An 18207-nucleotide genomic window follows, 5' to 3' on the forward strand; every position below is an offset into this window, starting at 1 on the left:
CAGTCACCTGTTGGAGTATTCACACATTCACAGCTGGCCAGGCTCGACTGTAGCCTATTGTGTACAGGAAATGGATAATGGCCGCTGGCTTGGAAACAGTACAGTATAATGTTTCCTGCTGGTTCAACAGCAACTAGCTTTGGAGAGAAACATATCGATAAAGATATTGAACTGACCTTGACGACTTTCTCCTTACATGAAACATAGGCTTACTGTACACTCTCCCAACTATCCACAATAATAAAGCTACTTCGTTACGCCCATGTAGGGGTCATTGCTGATATCTGCATCAAGCCCTCTCTGCAGTGATGGTGTCTGCATCCCTGTGGGCCTGCTATGCATATGCAGGCCTATGGCTGGAGCTGTAGAGCTCCTCTGAGCACCAATGACGTGAGACAGTTTCCTCAGGATGGACGACAGCAGGCCTCTCAACCGGGGGGGTTGAGGAATGACAAAAACATCCTCTCTGTCCATACCTGCCCCCGGCCGCGGCCTTGTCCCCTTTCCATGCTCCGACGCTTGTTTGCAGGAAGGCCAGGTTTCCTGTGTGATGAAGGAGAGGAGGAGAGGGGGATGAGGGAGAGGGGAAGAGGGATGGGCGGCTGCACACGTAGAGATCTACTTTATGTTTTAGCTGTGTGTGGATGTTGTTGTGTTATGTCGTTTTCTGCGCAGGTGCAGCTTGATGAGATCCATGAAGACAAGACGCAGTAGTGGAGGAGGTGGAGGAGTTGGAGGAAAGACAATGGGACTAAGGACCAGAGCAGCCTTCTTCTACATGGACAACCATATTGGTATGTGATAGTGAAATGACATTTTTGTGATTGGGATTTTGTGTTTGTCATTGTCCATATATCCTCCTGGGGGATCTGTACCACAGCATTATACCTGTGTCTAACGGCTAACTATGGAATTACTAAAACACACGCTGGCACGCTGGTTAGCTCAGTTAATAAAACACACATACTATCTTAATTTGATCAGTTTCTCACAGTAGGAAAATAATCCTGCAGCAACGGGAAATGTGAATTATTATTTGGTTTATCATTCATGGACATTTATCATTCATGGACATTTTTGTAGGTGTTGATATCTTTTTTGTTAGGATAAATCAAGTCTGACATTTTAAAGTGTAAATTACAAACTTTAGAAGCCTTTTAAACATTGAATACTCTATAATTTGCATTTCCTGCTCCGAAGGAAAGTTATCTGTGACAACAGAGTGATCAAACAGAGTGATAATAAAACACATTAGCCTTCTGAGGGATCTCCCCCAGATCCCTGGACCACATAGTTGTTTTAATCAGCTCATGCCTGGCTGGGATTGTTTGGTGCTATTTTGTGTGGTGAGAGCTGAGTCCTGTTGGCATAGCTGTGTGTCTCTAACAGACATGGGGACGGACTCTCAGCCAACCAGGCGGTGGCAGCGTGCTCTTCTTACTCCCAGGGTAAGAGGCGAGAGCGGGAGCCTGCTGGGTTTGGGCATACTTTCTTTCTCTTGCTTTTTATCCATTGGTCCCACTGCATCAAGCAAGTTAAATCAAGTGCACCTTAAGTCAAGGACAAATATAATTAAGATAGTTGTTTATAGGATGTTGTGTTTTTTTATGTTTTAAACATTCCTCTCCTCTCCTCTCCTCTCCTCTCCTCTCCTCTCCTCTCCTCTCCTCTCCTCTCCTCTCCTCTCCTCTCCTCTCCTCTCCTCTCCTCTCCTCTCCTCTCCTCTCCTCCCCTCTCCCTCCTCAAGCAGTTTTATTTCGCTCTCCTGATGCCCTGACATCAATCATTCAATATTTAAGTGTGTGCGTGCGTGCATGCGTGCGTGCGTGCATGCTTGAGTGCGTGTGTATGTCGATGGGAGCCCTGTAGTGACCGTGTCCCACTTCTCTTGGCTATAAATCCACAGGAACCAAAGGAAAACAAGACAGAGTGTTCTGTCTGATTGCTGCTCACGTTCTGATCATCACTGCTCACGTTACTCCTTACTCCAGCCTAAGTTACCGCCAGGCTGGCTGAGTACCCTGTCACCTCCACAACAACAACCTAAGCACCCTCCCTCACACACACTCTGCAATCTGCACTTGAGCCAAGGGTAGGCTACACCGTTGTGGGTTTGGGAGGGGAGGATAAACACACCAGAACATAGTTTTACCCAGGGATGAAAATTACCAGATGTTTTATAGGCGTAATATGTGGAGACAATTATCAAGTGGGTTGCATGAACACTTCAAACAAATAAAATGAACTCTGCTCACTGTTAGGTGTTCCCAATCCCTTTTCTTTATTAAATGTCCCAGTGGGACGTTTTAACCAACAATTTGTTTACTGAGAAAAACACCCGTCCCAATTAAATACATAATTTGGCTGCGACACTGGCTGGGCCATGATAATGGCAGTGTCATCATCCCTTGATTAGTTGAATCAGGTGTGGTTGTGTTGGTACGAAAGCATGCACCATGTATGGCTCCTAAATCCCCAGGACCGGGATTGAAGAGCCTTGGGTTAGAGGGAACATTTGGCAGTTGTATCTCAGGTGGCCGGAGAGAGACTTCCCAACACACACATTACCCCTTCTGCTGGTGTGATCTCACCAGGCCATTACGTAGGCCTGTGTTAGCTAGTGTACTGTAGCTCCCTGAGATGGTTTTTAAGCCATTGCATATCAGGTTTCCCTTCTCTACACCCACAGCAGCAGGTGCTCTCTCCCTCTCCCTCTCCCTCTCCCTCTCCCTCTCCCTCTCCCTCTCTCCCATATCTCTTATTCTCTCTTGCTTTTTTGGTCCTAACTCTTCCCTCTTTCTATTTCTCTCTCTCCGGACTCTCTCTCTTCCCCTCCACCCTTCTGTTCTAAAGAGACAGAGAATGGTTGGTCTCTCCCTTGTGTTACTAAATCCACAGGGATCTTGGCTTCCTGCACTATGTTGTAGCTTATTATTTAATGGTTTTAGATTAAAACTAGACTTTTAATCTCTGTGCTTCAGCCATTGGCTAGCATCAGTTGCCCACGGAAATGTAAGGAGTGCAGCTAGCCAGCCACTGTATTTAACGAGTTGGGCTAGAAGCAGCAAACCATATTTTTTTTATTTTGTTGATATGAAGTAAACTGCAATTATTTCAATCATAAGTAGAGTAAGTTAGTCCGCAACAAGTGTAATGTAAGCTATTTATTAGATGTGAAAATCAGTTTTGGCCTGTGTAGCCTATACACTTCACGGTCTGTCTCTCTGTCTCTGTCTTCTGTTTCCTGTATGTTTAATTCGTAACCAGGGGTAACCCTGACTCATTGCATTTTGGATCTAAATATAGGTGCACCATGTAACTGGAGTAGGACCCCCCCCCCCCCCCCCCTGAACTGGAGTAGGCCCCTAGAATGCCAGTTGGCATAAAACATGAGTGACAGTTTCTCTCTCTCTGGTGGTGGGGGAGTGAAGGGTGGGGGTGACAGGGGGGTAGGAGGGACAGGGACTCCCCAGGGCCCCTTGGAGGAGGTTGGCATGGGGGGAGGCTGTGTATCTGGGCCTGGAACAGGGCCAAGCCTGCAGAAGTGAGGAATAGGAGGAGCTCAGAGCAGAGATAGTTGAGGGTATGGATTAGAACATCGCTGGCCAGTCCTCAGAAACCACAAAAACTATTTAATTTGATATAGCTCTCCAGTTAGGGAATGGTTTGCCAATTTGTCAATCATTCCATTCCCAGGCTACTGTGTGTACGTTGTGTCCTCTCCCTCCAGACCAGCTGTCCCAGTGGGACTGTTTTAGTATCTGCTAGTGGTTGTAACTGAATGATCACTTTACACCATCCAAGAGTTCTACAGCTGTTCGCCTTGGATTATGATTGTGTGTGAGTGTGAGTGTGTGCAGGTCAGAGGTGACAGTCTAGCTTTTCAACACTTTCCCAACAGTCCTCTGCCTCTCGGCGTCGACAGCAAATTTCTCAGCGACTGTGTGTTCCGCAGCTCAGTGCGAGCTTCATGTTATTGCTGAAATTTCAGTTTGATCTAAGCTGGTCTCCTGCTTCGATTACAGTACATGTGAGATACTTGTTGGTGTACTGTATGCATTGCATTCACGTGTTCGTATGTGTTCCTTTATATGGCACAGTCACAGGCTTCAATGGGTTTCTGGTTACTGCGTTAAGACAGTTTCAGTTTACTTTCTACACTCACTACACTCAGTTTTAAAGACTCAAACAACGTTTTGAGTATCACCATGATAATATATACTGTAACCATATTTTTTGCGATGAGAAAAAAAAAGTCTTAGTGAAATTCTTAAAATGAGGTTGTACAGATTGATGACGTCATGACAGGCCTAGGTGTGCCATTGCTTGTCTTGACTAACCCCCCACACGCCTACACACACCACGACACCCACTTCCCTACACCCTACGAACCCGAACCCTCCAATCCCGTCTTTCTCCTCAGAGACCAAAACCAACAGTTCACAGTCTAACTTAATGTTGCATTAACAGTCAAGTAAGTACATAATAAACCCTTTACAGACATTCTGCAGAGTATGTTAAAGTGGATCTAGTCTTATTTGAACACTGGTACAGATGTAGGATCTTAATTTGAGCCAGTTTGCTACAGCAGGAAAGTAATCCTGCAGCAACAGGAAATGTGAATTATTATGTGGATTATAATTAGTTGACATCTTTTGAAAGGGTTGATACATTTTTCGTTAGGGCAACTCAAGTCTGACATTTTACATTTATGTCATTTAGCAGACGCTCTTATCCAGAGCGACTTACAGGAGCAATTAGGGTTAAGTGCCTTGCTTAAGGACACGTTGACAGATTTTTCACCTAGCCAGCTCGGGGATTCAAACCAGAAACCTTTCGGTTACTGGCCCAATGCCAGTAACCCAGATTTTAAAGTGGAAATTACAAACTTTATAATCCTTTTTCAACTTTGAACACACTGCTGTGCAGAAAAATTCTCAGCAACAAAGGAGTGGTCAAATTAAGATCCAGGGAAACCAAACCTTACATTATACATAGATATAGACAGTCATAGATGGTATAGATATAGACAGTATAGATGGTATAGATATAGACAGCTATAGATGGTATAGATATAGACAGTATAGATGGTATAGATATAGACAGCTATAGATGGTATAGATATAGACAGCTATAGATGGTATAGATATAGACAGCTATAGATGGTATAGATATAGACAGTATAGATGGTATAGATATAGACAGCTATAGATGGTATAGATATAGACAGTTATAGATGGTATAGATATAGACAGCTATAGATGGTATAGATATAGACAGCTATAGATGGTATAGATATAGACAGTTATAGATGGTATAGATATAGACAGCTATAGATGGTATAGATATAGACAGCTATAGATGGTATAGATATAGACAGCTATAGATGGTATAGATATAGACAGCTATAGATGGTATAGATATAGACAGCTATAGATGGTATAGATATAGACAGTTATAGATGGTATAGATATAGACAGCTATAGATGGTATAGATATAGACAGCTATAGATGGTATAGATATAGACAGCTATAGATGGTATAGATATAGACAGTTATAGATGGTATAGATATAGACAGTTATAGATGGTATAGATATAGACAGCTATAGATGGTATAGATATAGACAGCTATAGATGGTATAGATATAGACAGCTATAGATGGTATAGATATAGACAGTTATAGATGGTATAGATATAGACAGCTATAGATGGTATAGATATAGACAGCTATAGATGGTATAGATATAGACAGCTATAGATGGTATAGATATAGACAGCTATAGATGGTATAGATATAGACAGCTATAGATGGTATAGATATAGACAGTTATAGATGGTATAGATATAGACAGATATAGATGGTATAGATATAGACAGCTATAGATGGTATAGATATAGACAGCTATAGATGGTATAGATATAGACAGTTATAGATGGTATAGATATAGACAGTTATAGATGGTATAGATATAGACAGCTATAGATGGTATAGATATAGACAGTTATAGATGGTATAGATATAGACAGTTATAGATGGTATAGATATAGACAGTTATAGATGGTATAGATATAGACAGTTATAGATGGTATAGATATAGACAGCTATAGATGGTATAGATATAGACAGTTATAGATGGTATAGATATAGACAGCTATAGATGGTATAGATATAGACAGTCATAGATGGTATAGATATAGACAGTTATAGATGGTATAGATATAGACAGTTATAGATGGTATAGATATAGACAGCTATAGATGGTATAGATATAGACAGTCATAGATGGTATAGATATAGACAGTTATAGATGGTATAGATATAGACAGTATAGATGGTATAGATATAGACAGCTATAGATGGTATAGATATAGACAGTCATAGATGGTATAGATATAGACAGTTATAGATGGTATAGATATAGACAGCTATAGATAGTATAGATATAGACAGTCATAGATGGTATAGATATAGACAGTAATAGATGGTATAGATATAGACAGTTATAGATGGTATAGATATAGACAGTTATAGATGGTATAGATATAGACAGCTATAGATGGTATAGATATAGACAGCTATAGATGGTATAGATATAGACAGTCATAGATGGTATAGATATAGACAGTTATAGATGGTATAGATATAGACAGTTATAGATGGTATAGATATAGACAGTTATAGATGGTATAGATATAGACAGCTATAGATGGTATAGATATAGACAGCTATAGATGGTATAGATATAGACAGTTAAAGATGGTATAGATATAGACAGCTATAGATGGTATAGATATAGACAGTTATAGATGGTATAGATATAGACAGTATAGATGGTATAGATATAGACAGTTATAGATGGTATAGATATAGACAGTTATAGATGGTATAGATATAGACAGTTATAGATGGTATAGATATAGACAGTTATAGATGGTATAGATATAGACAGTTATAGATGGTATAGATATAGACAGCTATAGATGGTATAGATATAGACAGTCATAGATGGTATAGATATAGACAGTTATAGATGGTATAGATATAGACAGTTATAGATGGTATAGATATAGACAGTTATAGATGGTATAGATATAGACAGCTATAGATGGTATGGATATAGACAGCTATAGATGGTATAGATATAGACAGTTATATATGGTATAGATATAGACAGCTATAGATGGTATAGATATAGACAGTTATAGATGGTATAGATATAGACAGCTATAGATGGTATAGATATAGACAGTATAGATGGTATAGATATAGACAGTATAGATGGTATAGATATAGACAGTTATAGATGGTATAGATATAGACAGTATAGATGGTATAGATATAGACAGTATAGATGGTATAGATATAGACAGTATAGATGGTATAGATATAGACAGTTATAGATGGTATAGATATAGACAGCTATAGATGGTATAGATATAGACAGTTATAGATGGTATAGATATAGACAGTTATAGATGGTATAGATATAGACAGTATAGATGGTATAGATATAGACAGTCATAGATGGTATAGATATAGACAGTTATAGATGGTATAGATATAGACAGTTATAGATGGTATAGATATAAACAGTTATAGATGGTATAGATATAGACAGTTATATATAGTATAGATAGTACAGGTATAGACAGAATAGATATAGATACATATAGACAGTACAGCTATAGACAGGATAGCTATATCTATAATTTGTGTTCCTGTTCAAAATGGGTCATTTGATCTCCTGATCTCTTCTCCTCACCGCGGTAACCACCCAGAACCCGGGCAGAGAGAGGCAGGCGGAGACTGGCCAGACTGACATGGCGCTTTTATTTTTAAATAGCCGTGACACAGCAGCAGCAGCACAGACGCATCTATTAGACATGCAGGACCCTATAAGGTCAACTTCCATCCACTACACACACTGGCTGATTGAAACAAACTCTTCTGGAGGGAGGGGTTCTCTTTTCTGCCACCTAGGGGTATAATATTGTCACTACATGGTTTTATCTGCCTCCTAGTGGTAAGTTACTGTCATGACATGGGTTTATCTGCCTCTCAGTGGTAGGATTCTGTCATGACATGGGTTTCTCTGCCTCCTAGTGGTCGGATACTGTCATGACATGGGCTTTGGAGTTCACTGACTAACTGTCAGTGCTTTGGAGGGAAGTTGGTTTCATCATCAGGTTTTTTTAGGGTAATACTGATGCCTCTTCTCTATATTCGTCAGGTTAGTGAAATTGTGCTAGCACTTTATTTGACAGTACTTGATCAACTGGTTATAACTGTGTAGTTACCATTGTATTATGTAAAGTAAATAGCTGGTACTTTAGGGTTTAAAAAACCAACAACTCTGAACCAAACCCTTCATTATTTTTGCAGGAGATACTAATTTTTTCTCTTTCTCTCTGAGGTTTAAGTGTTTAAGGTTTACTTTAAGTGCTGCTAAATGTGCTGCGTGATTCATCTGATTGTGTTGAAGTAGAGGATGTGACTGTGTATGTCCTGCTCTCTCTTTCCCAGCAGGAGGAGAGGAGGATGGGGGGAGAGAATAGAGGAGTCCTCTATGTACACAACAGCAGGTAATGGACATACTGTAGATGTGTTTCCCTCTACTTAGTGTCTACTCCTATTTAGGGATGTGTTCAGGGTGTCTGCATTTAGACTGTGTTGAGGGGTGGCGGTGCTATTACAGGTTACTGTACTATACACTGTAGTATAGAGTTCCTTATCCCAGTAAAGCGTGTTCTGCCCGTACCGGGAAATGAACACAAATAAATAAGTCAGGTTAAGTTGGCCCCACTCAATACTTATTCAGACACAGCATGCAAGTACACACACACACACACACACACACACACACACACACACACACACACACACACACACACTTCACACACATACACACACTTGACGCACACTTGCCCAAAATGGCAGTGCATTATTGGCATCAGTCTTGCTTGTTCAGCCATGTCCAAGTCTGAACTGGAGAAGAGCAGGTGTACTGCGGTCAACAGAGGCTCATAAATACATTACCAGCTCTCTGAAATGTATCTTAGATTTATCTCATCATATTATAGGAACTCTCTCAGCAAACACTCTAAAGACAATAATCTGCTACTAAGATCCTAAGATAGTATTTGTGATCGTAAGCCCCTAGTGAAAAGAAAAACGCTCTTCCACTTAATTCCATATCTATATTGACAATCAATGCTGGTTTAGAATAAGATTTGAGCGGAGGACAAAATGAGCAACTCCAAAACTGAACGATCCCACTCAGCTCATGAAGGAATATTAATGTGGAAATGCACAATATTTTTTTGACACCCTGATTAATGGAGAAGACAAAGGAGATGAGGTTTTATTGCTCTCCTGTGAAAATATGTAACTGACAGGACACAATAACATGTTTACCAATTTGTAGTTTCAGTGTCCAGTTTCACCTTAATGAGAAGGGAGAAGCTATCCTCCTGGCGTGTCCAAATAAAGGCTGTAGACAGGGCTGCTAGGGCCTGGGTGGTGGAGGGCTCATTTCACAGTTTTACCCAGAGTGCAATGCTGCATAGTCTGGACAGTGGGAGAGCAGAGGGTCATGCGGCCCTGCTTGGGGCGTCACGGTTTTGCACTGCTCAGAATAAGCCCTGTGTGTGTGTGTGTGTGTGTGTGTGTGTGTGTTTTGCATGCTCAGAATAAGTCCGGCGAGCTCCAATTACCCTCCTCTCACGGATTGTTTGGTGTCACTTGTCGTCTGACGGCTGGATAGGATGATTCTGCGCCTCTAGTGTAAAAGGATAGTTACGCATGTGTTACAACTCAATTGGTGTGGGAAACTCAAAGCCAACCCAATTAGAAAGCAAAGTGACCCCCCTCAATCCCGTTTTTCGAGTAGGGTTAGGTCTACTATTGGCCCTCTCTGTCCCTGACTCCGCCCACTAGGGTCTGCACATGGACAAGTGTCCCAAGCCGTTGCATTGCATTGTGGGACTGGTGCATTGCATTTCTTTGGACTGTCACCAAATGACCGTTAATGTTGAAGACCTGGGAAGAGGAGAGGCATATATAGGCCTGTTATTACCCTGGGTAGGGGCAGGGGAGAAGGGATATTCTATGCCTTGCCCCAGTTAGAAAAACAACAGTAAATTAGGGAATGTAACGACTAGTCACCCTGTCACATCTGAAACCTGAGCAATGATGGATGCCGCTTTTAATGTGGCCCATCAGATCACAATCTTCCAAAGAGGGGGAATTAAAGATACTGTAATTAATGAATGAAATGAACAGTGTTGTAGATTTATATCAAGAGGTTGATTCTGGGTAAACAGACTGACCACAGCACAAATAGTTTAGATTACATTTTAACTTTTTTTGTTGAATAATCATATTATATAGAGATCTTTTAAAATATATTTTATTAGGCTTTTTCAACCCTGGCCTATATCATATGCACAATGCTGCTAAGTTCAGTGGAAAAGGTGTCAGGTATCTGTTCAAGCATCAGGCTGACCTAACAGAAGGACCAGGGTTTGCAGGCTAGGTGACATGATGCCTGGACTATACAGAAAAAAGGAGGGAGGAAGGAGGGAGGAAGGAAGGAAGGAAGGAAGGAAGGAAGGAAGGAAGGGAGGAAGGAAGGAAGGGAGGGAGGGAGGGAGGGAGGGTGACCCTTAATGAAACACACGGGGGCTAGGTTGAAACACAAGCACCTTCCTCCATTTGAGTTAACCACCATCTGTCCATCTCTCTCCACCTCCTTTCCTCCACTCCTCTCGCCACCTCCTTCCTTCCCTTCTTCTTCAGACCCGGGACAGAGAGGACCTGAAAGATGAGTGTGTGTGCGTGTCTCCCTGGGAACAATATCCTGATGCTGCATGAGTGTGTCAAGTAGAACTCCAGCATCAGTGATTTTGTTGTCAGGGGGAGGACAGTAGCGACCGGACCAACAACTTGTCCTCTATCAGAAAGAGTGTGGGAGGTTTACTGTAAGCCCACACATATGTTCACTAAATGAATACAGCATTTCATCATTCAGTAGACAGTAGTAATTGAATTGAATCTGTACAGAAACATTTTATTACATAACGTCAAATAAACTTCAGTCACATGGCAGCAGAGTAGCTATTTTCTAGATGGCCCTAGCACTTCTCCTGCTGAAGTGTTTGACGTCTTTTACGTCGACTGTCTGCTATTATCAACAGAAGCACTAGAGGGCCCTCATGCCCACATTGGCTTGTAATAATATGCCATGGTGAAAGTCCCAAAGAGAGTAAAGGTCCTGAGGTTGCACAGGCCTGTAAATCCATCTTTCCTCTTGTAAACGTTCAGTTTCTGATTTCGAGTCAACATTTTCATTGCAGCTTCTCTGTAGAGCTTTGTGTGTGTGTATTGTCCTCTCACTGTTTCTGTCACCAAGGAGGCTCTGCTACATTAGCCAGGCAATTAATTGATCTGCCTGTTCTCTGTTCTGCTACTGGTCAAGCCCATGGGACTGACTACTGTATACCTCTCTCTCTATCTCTCTCTCTCTCTCTTCTCTCCCCCTCCCCTCTCTCTCTCTCTCTCTCTCTCTCTCTCTCTCTCTCTCTCTCTCTCTCTCTCTTCTCTCTCTCTTCTCTCTTCTCTCTCTCTTTCACAAGGTACAGTATTATTCTGGCCTTCTCTCTCTTAAGTCACTTTCCTCTTGAAATTCACATTGATAGGCCTGGATGTCAGGAAGTTGCAACAGAACATTGTAGTGTTCTGTAGTTGTAGAGTACCATGATGTAGCAACATGTAAAATGACATTTGGTAATCTTCACTCAACAGACTTACATTTACATTTTAGCAGACGCTCTTATCCAGAGCGACTTACAGTTAGTGAGTGCATAAATTTTTTATTTTTTCATACTGGCCCCCCGTGGGAATCGAACCCACATCCCTGGCGTTGCAAACACCATGCTCTACCAACCACTGCCTTAGACCACTGCGCCACTCGGGAGATACTGCACTTCAGAGAATGAGTTTGCTGTTTCCTGTCTTTGGATGGACCCTCATCTTATTGGCTACCCAAATAGGGGTGTGGTCGTTGTGGAGCAAACTAATGAGAGAGACCAATGGTATGTTTCTGTTTCTGTAACTTTCACTAACAGTTTAAAAAGTTGTTGACCATTGCTTTGCAGTTGCATTGTCTTGTTCTCTAGCTAACAGCCCTCTTCATTTTATAGTTCACTCTGTGTGTGTGTGTGTGTGTGTGTGTCTGTGTGCGAGTGTGTGTGTTTAAACTGTGTCTGTTTGTATGTAGGGCGTTGGTAGGGGTCTTTTGGGCAGTGCTGCTGTGGCCCCCTACTCACACCTGTTACACAGTGAGTTGCTGATCTAGGTGATGAAGGAGACACAGATTAGAGCTGTGTGTGTGTGTTGTGTGTTGTGTGTGTGTGTGTGTGTGTGTGTGTGTGTGTGTGTGTGTGTGTAGTTGTGTGTGTGTGTGTGAGGGGGAGGGGGTGCATCTCCTGGGCTGTGTGTGTGTGTGTGCCTCTTGCGTTCGTTTGTCATAGCGTTCAGTGAGTCAGCGTCTCTGTTTCCTGTCCTGAGTCACTCATTTAATGGTTGCCCGGTGACCACAGAACGGAAAAAGGTTCCTATTGCGTGTTTGCCTGTGAGTACGGCCACCAATATTTATTCAGGCCCTGCAGTAAGTGGCCAGGAGAAAAGTATCAATCTAAATTCTCCAATGATTGCCTGGGTGCCATGTCATTGGATGGAAAGCAGCATACTAATCCATTTATACGCTTCCTGTTTTTGAAGGAGATATACACTATATCTATATACTATATACTATATATACTATATAGTATATATACTATATACTATACCGTCACTAGGGCTCATTGTAAAAGGAGACGCTGGATGTCTCAATAGATGTTTATTGATTTGTATAAAATACCTAGTTTTATGTTGAAGAATCACCTTTTTCTCCATGCAGGTATGAAGACTTCCAGTGCTGGCTCTCCTCAGGTGAGAGGGTCCCCCAGCCCCGCATCACCAGAAGGGGACGAACCTGGACACAGGAGGAAGGTGTCTTTCTTTGATGATGTCACTGTCTATGTGTTGGATCAGGTAACTGCATCATACAGATAATTGTTATTTTACATCGGAATCATGTTTTTATACCTACAGTATCTAAATAACTTCATTTTGAACATTCTCCAAAGTCACTGACCAGACACCTACAGAAAAGAGACCAAAGGTCAAATCCCAATGCAAATTTACAGACACACACCTGAGACCAACGATCAATCCCCAATTCCGCCCTGCAGCCATGTCAACCATCTACCTAGCCGACCACCATCTTATCATATCAGAGTCCAGTATACTATACTTCAGCATCAGACCTCTACACCACCACACCAGAGGTGGAGCGGTCCATCCACCCATAGGACCTTCCAGTCTGGTCCTAACCCATGTCACTGACGCTGACCTGGAGCAGTGAGGCAAGTGATTGACTGCAAACTTGTTTTTCTGTCACCGATAGAGCCTTGGGCTCATGGAAAAAATGACTTATCCTCTCTCTCTCTCGCTCCCTCGCTCTCTCTCTCCACCTTTCCCCTACTCTCCGTTCCACTCCACTCCTCTCCCCTCCTCTCCCCATCCCTTTTATGATGAGTCAGTATTTAATGGATCGCTAGCTGAAGAAAAGAAAAAAAGTATTCTCTCCAACAGTTCCAAACCATCTGTCAGTTGGTTTCACTGACATCACAAAGCTCTGTGACAGTGCATTGTCTGACTCCATAAGCCTTCTATCTAGTGACATGTACCACTGGGCTGTGTAGGAGCTAACAGCACTGCTAGCCACAGTGAAAGCAATAGATATCAGATCTGTAGCTCTGGCTGGAGTTATCCTCTCATAGACTCAGTCAGCATAAAGAACTGTTGTTCAGCCCAGTCAACAGACTTCTACTACTGTCTTATCACTGCCGCTAGTCATGCTCTCATGTCACATTCAGCCTCAGGCCAAATGACGTCATCATTACACAATGTACAAAGTGGTTAGTAAATAGATATTATTGATCATTTATAGATAATATTGATCAGTTATAGATATTATTGATCAGTTATATATAATATTGATCAGTTATAGATACTATTAATCAGTTATAGATACTATTAATCAGTTATAGATACTATCGATCAGTTATAGATATTATCGATCAGTTATAGGTAATATTGATCAGTTATAGAAAATATTGATCAGTTATAGATATTAATGATCCGTTATAGATATTATTGATCAGTTATAGATATTATTGAAGGCAAGGTCAGTACAGGTGCATCAAAACGGACTGAGAGACTGAAAAACAGCTTCTATCTCAAGGCCATCAGACTGTTAAATAGCCATCACTAGCCAGCTACCACCCAGTTACGCAACCCTGCACCTTAGAGGCTGCTGCCCTATGTACATAGACATGGAATCACTGGTCACTTTAATAATGGAACACTGGTCACTTAAATAATGTTTACATATTGTTTACTCATTTCATATGTATATACTGTATTCTACTGTATTTTAGTCAATGCCACCCAGACATTGCTCGTCCTAATATTATATATTTCTTAATTCCATTTGTTGACTTTTAAATTTGTGTGTATTGTTGTGAATTGTTAGATACTACTGCACTGTTGGCGCTAGGGACACAAGCATTTCACTACACACACAATAACATCTGCTAAATATGTGTGTGTGACCAATAAAATGTGATTGGATTTATAGATATTATTGATTTGTTATTATTGATCAGTTATAGATAATATCAATCAGTTATAGATAATATAGATCAGTGATAGATAATATTGATGAGGGGGAAGCAGGAGAGAGAGAGAGAGAGAGAGAGAGAGAGAGAGAGAGAGAGAGAGAGAGAGAGAGAGAGAGAGAGAGAGAGAGAGAGAGAGAGAGAGAGAGAGAGAGAGAGAGAGAGAGAGAGAGAGAGAGAGAGAGAGAGAGAGAGAGAGAGAGAGAGAGAGAGAGAGAGAGAGAGAGAGAGAGAGAGAGAGAGAGAGAGAGAGAGAGAGAGAGAGAGAGAGAGAGAGAGAGAGAGAGAGAGAGAGAAAGAGAGAGAGAGAGAGAGAGAGAGAGAGAGAGAGAGATCAGCGCCACAGGTAACTTCCACAAAGCTGTGAACGATCTGAGAGACAAGGCAAAAAGGGCCTTCTATGCCATCAAAATGAACATAACATTTGACATACCAATTAGGATCTGGCTAAAAATACTTGAATCAGTTATAGAACCCCGTTGCCCCTTTATGGTTGTGAGGTCTGGGATCCGCTCACCAACCAAGAATTCACAAACACCAAATTGAGAATTCTGCTAAAATATCCTCTGTGTACAACGTAAAACACCAAATAATGCATGCAGAGCCGATACCCGCTAATTAACAAAATCCAGAAAATAGTCGTTAAATTCTACAACCACCTAAAAGGAAGCGATTCCCAAACCTTCCATAACAAAACCATGTGAGAAATGAACATGGAGAAGAGTCCCCTAAGCAAGCTGGTCCTGGGGCTCTGTTAACAAACACAAACAGACCCCACAGAGCCCCAGGACAGCAACACAATTAGACCCAACCAAATCATGAGAAAACAAAAAGACAATTACTTGACACATTGGAAAGAATTAACATAAAAACAGAGCAAACTATAATATTATTTGGCCCTAAACAGAGAGTACACAGTGGCAGAATACCTGACCACTGTGACTGACCCAAAATTAAGGAAATCTTTACCTATGTACAGACTCAGTGAGCATAGCCTTGCTATTGAGAAAGGCCTCCGTAGACAGACCTGGTTCTCAAGAGAAGACAGGCTTTGTGCACACTGCCCACAAAATGAGGTGGAAACTGAGCTGCACCTCCTAACCTCCTACCAAATGTATGACCATATTAGAGACACATATTTCCCTCAGATTACACAGACCCACAAAGAATTCGAAAACAAATCCAATTTGGATAAACTCCCATATCTATTGGGTGAAATACCACAGTGTGCCATCACAGCAGCAAGATTTGTGACCTGTTGCCACAAGAAAAGGGCAACCAGTGAAGAACAAACACCATTGCTGTGTAAATATAACCCATATTTATGTTGATTTATTTTCCTTTTTGTACTTAAACTATTTGCACATCATTACAACACTGTATATATGACATTTGAAATATCTTTATTCTTTTGGAACTTCTGAGTGTAATGTTTACTGTTAATATTTATTGTTTATTTCACTTTTCTTTACTATTTACTTCACTTGCTTTGGCAATGTTAACATACGTTTCCCATGCCAATAAAGCCCTAAAATTGAAATATAATTGAATTTAATTAAGAGAGGGAGGGAGAGGCCCCTCTATTTGTCTAGTTATGTCAAGGTTGTGTCCTTGAGTCGATCTGTGGGCCGGGGACGGCTCTATGGCCGGAAGGGGTAGAGGACAGGACGGCACTCAACTCTGATCCGCATGTTCATGCTTGTGTGTGTGCGCGTCTGTGCGCCTGTGTGTGCGTGTGTGTGTTACAGTATTTATGCTGGCTTGTAAGAGCTTAGTTTGCTTGGCACATTATTAAAGTATACCCAACACAGTGTAGTTATCAGTTATTAGAGCCCATGGGTTAACTAAATACATACGGTTGGCCTGAGGAGAAACTGAACAAAGAAATGTTTCCACAGAACCTGAAGTGTGGTTTGGTTGATTACTAGAAACCTGGCAGGACCAGTTCTAGTGTTCACACACACACACACACACACACACACACACACACACACACACACACACACACACACACACACACACACACACACACACACTCAAGGACATCACTGCTGGACATTTTGCTGCTGGGAGCTGCTCTGTGTCTGACATTCTCTTACGGGTAGATATGTTTGTGGAATCATAACACTATATCATACAGAAGTCTGACTGGCTTTCTTGTGTTTACCCCAGGATCCGCCGCTGGGGATGAGAAGACTAATAGTGTGTTTGCTGAAGGAAGACAATGTGATGGAAGACAAACCCCCAAATTAACAGAAGAACAGAAGAGCGCAACAGTGGGACCTTGCTGTTTCACCACTAGTAAACACTACACATTCTCCCTTTACAATCTATAGGCCTGACCAGGGGTCCAACTACAGGGGTGCAAAACCATCCCTTCTCAGGTTACTGTACCACCAAGAGTCGGTTGTTGACCTTTCAATGCTGTGTCTGCCTGTCTCCCAATAAGGATTAGTCTAGAGCACATTATTTAACAGTAACAGGGGGGTCTGATGATCATAACATAACAATGGTGACCTGATAATCCTGCAATTAATAAATAGAGTCCAACAGTGGAGATGGCTTGATTCATTCATAAAGTATGAGAAAGACAAGACTGCCTGCATATTCAAAATGTAAGCACATTTTCATCAGGTTTTTGTAAAGGATGTAGGCTAACTACTGTACTGGTAAGACCATGATGTTGTAAATACAAGAAATGAGTAAACATATTTCCATACAGAGTTTTAATTTGATTGGTTTCCGTTTGGCTACTGTGAAACATAACTCACTGATAAGTAATACCATGCTGCAACACATGGACACACACACACGTGCGCGCCAGCACGCACACACACACACACACACACACACACACGCACACACACACACTGAGATGTGAATGCAAATAGAAAAAGAAACAGTTAAAATAGATGAACCAACATAGAAATCATGTTAAATCCCTCTGACAATGAATGGGCGGGTGCAACAAGTGGACTGACACGTGGAAAGCCTCTAATTGATTTTGACAAAGTGCAGTTTTAGCCCTGTTTATACCTGGTTCTAACAGTCTTGAGCATGTCCACATTCTCATTGTGATCTAATTGGGATATTATTTTCCTGACCACCTCCAGAGTGGTCTTTCAATGAATTTGCATGATTTGTATACAGGGAAGGACCATGATATCTGGTCACAATGTGGACACAGTGGACGGACAAGAGACACATTTATGTGGTGGTGTAAAGTACTTAAGTAAAAATACTTTAAAGTACTACCTAAGTAGTTTTTTTGGGTATATTTTTGACTACTTTTACTTTTACTTCGCTACATTCCTAAAGAAAATAATGTACTTTTTACTCCATACATTTTCTCTGACACCCAAAAGTACTTGTTACATTTTGAATACTTAGCAGGACAGGAAAATGGTCATCCCTACTGCC

The 18207-nt window shown here is 41.4% G+C and overlaps 1 protein-coding gene across 5 annotated transcripts; it reads left to right on the forward strand.

Annotated features, from left to right (window-relative positions):
- Positions 1–632: 632 nt before the first annotated feature.
- On the forward strand, positions 633–17510 carry LOC311144939 (uncharacterized protein). 5 transcript variants are annotated; one of them, XR_014614547.1, is made up of 5 exons: positions 633–794; positions 8528–8586; positions 12963–13096; positions 13192–13470; positions 16960–17510. XR_014614547.1 is itself a non-coding variant. In XM_084181127.1 (4 exons), the coding sequence occupies exons 2-4, from the start codon at positions 8571–8573 to the stop codon at positions 17038–17040; spliced, it is 231 nt and encodes a 76-aa protein (XP_084037253.1). In that variant the 5' UTR covers positions 677–794; positions 8528–8570; the 3' UTR covers positions 17041–17510. The 5 variants fall into 5 exon arrangements, 3 of the variants coding, with proteins under 3 accessions (XP_084037253.1, XP_084037251.1, XP_084037252.1); XR_014614548.1 differs by having other exon boundaries at positions 677–794; positions 13297–13470; XM_084181127.1 differs by lacking the exon at positions 13192–13470 and having other exon boundaries at positions 677–794.
- The last annotated feature ends 697 nt before the right edge of the window (positions 17511–18207 follow it).

The sequence above is a fragment of the Coregonus lavaretus genome, assembly GCF_964263955.1.
Source record: "Coregonus lavaretus genome assembly, chromosome: 1".
Lineage (NCBI taxonomy): Eukaryota > Metazoa > Chordata > Actinopteri > Salmoniformes > Salmonidae > Coregonus > Coregonus lavaretus.

Excerpts from the sequence above, each read along its gene's own strand:
- LOC311144939 (XM_084181125.1), top strand. The coding sequence starts at position 686 with ATGAGATCCATGAAGACAAGACGCAGTAGTGGAGGAGGTGGAGGAGTT. Across the intron at positions 795-12,962 it reads CTACATGGACAACCATATTG|GTATGAAGACTTCCAGTGCT; the intron begins GTATGTGATAGT and ends TTCTCCATGCAG. Across the intron at positions 13,097-16,959 it reads CTGTCTATGTGTTGGATCAG|GATCCGCCGCTGGGGATGAG; the intron begins GTAACTGCATCA and ends TGTTTACCCCAG.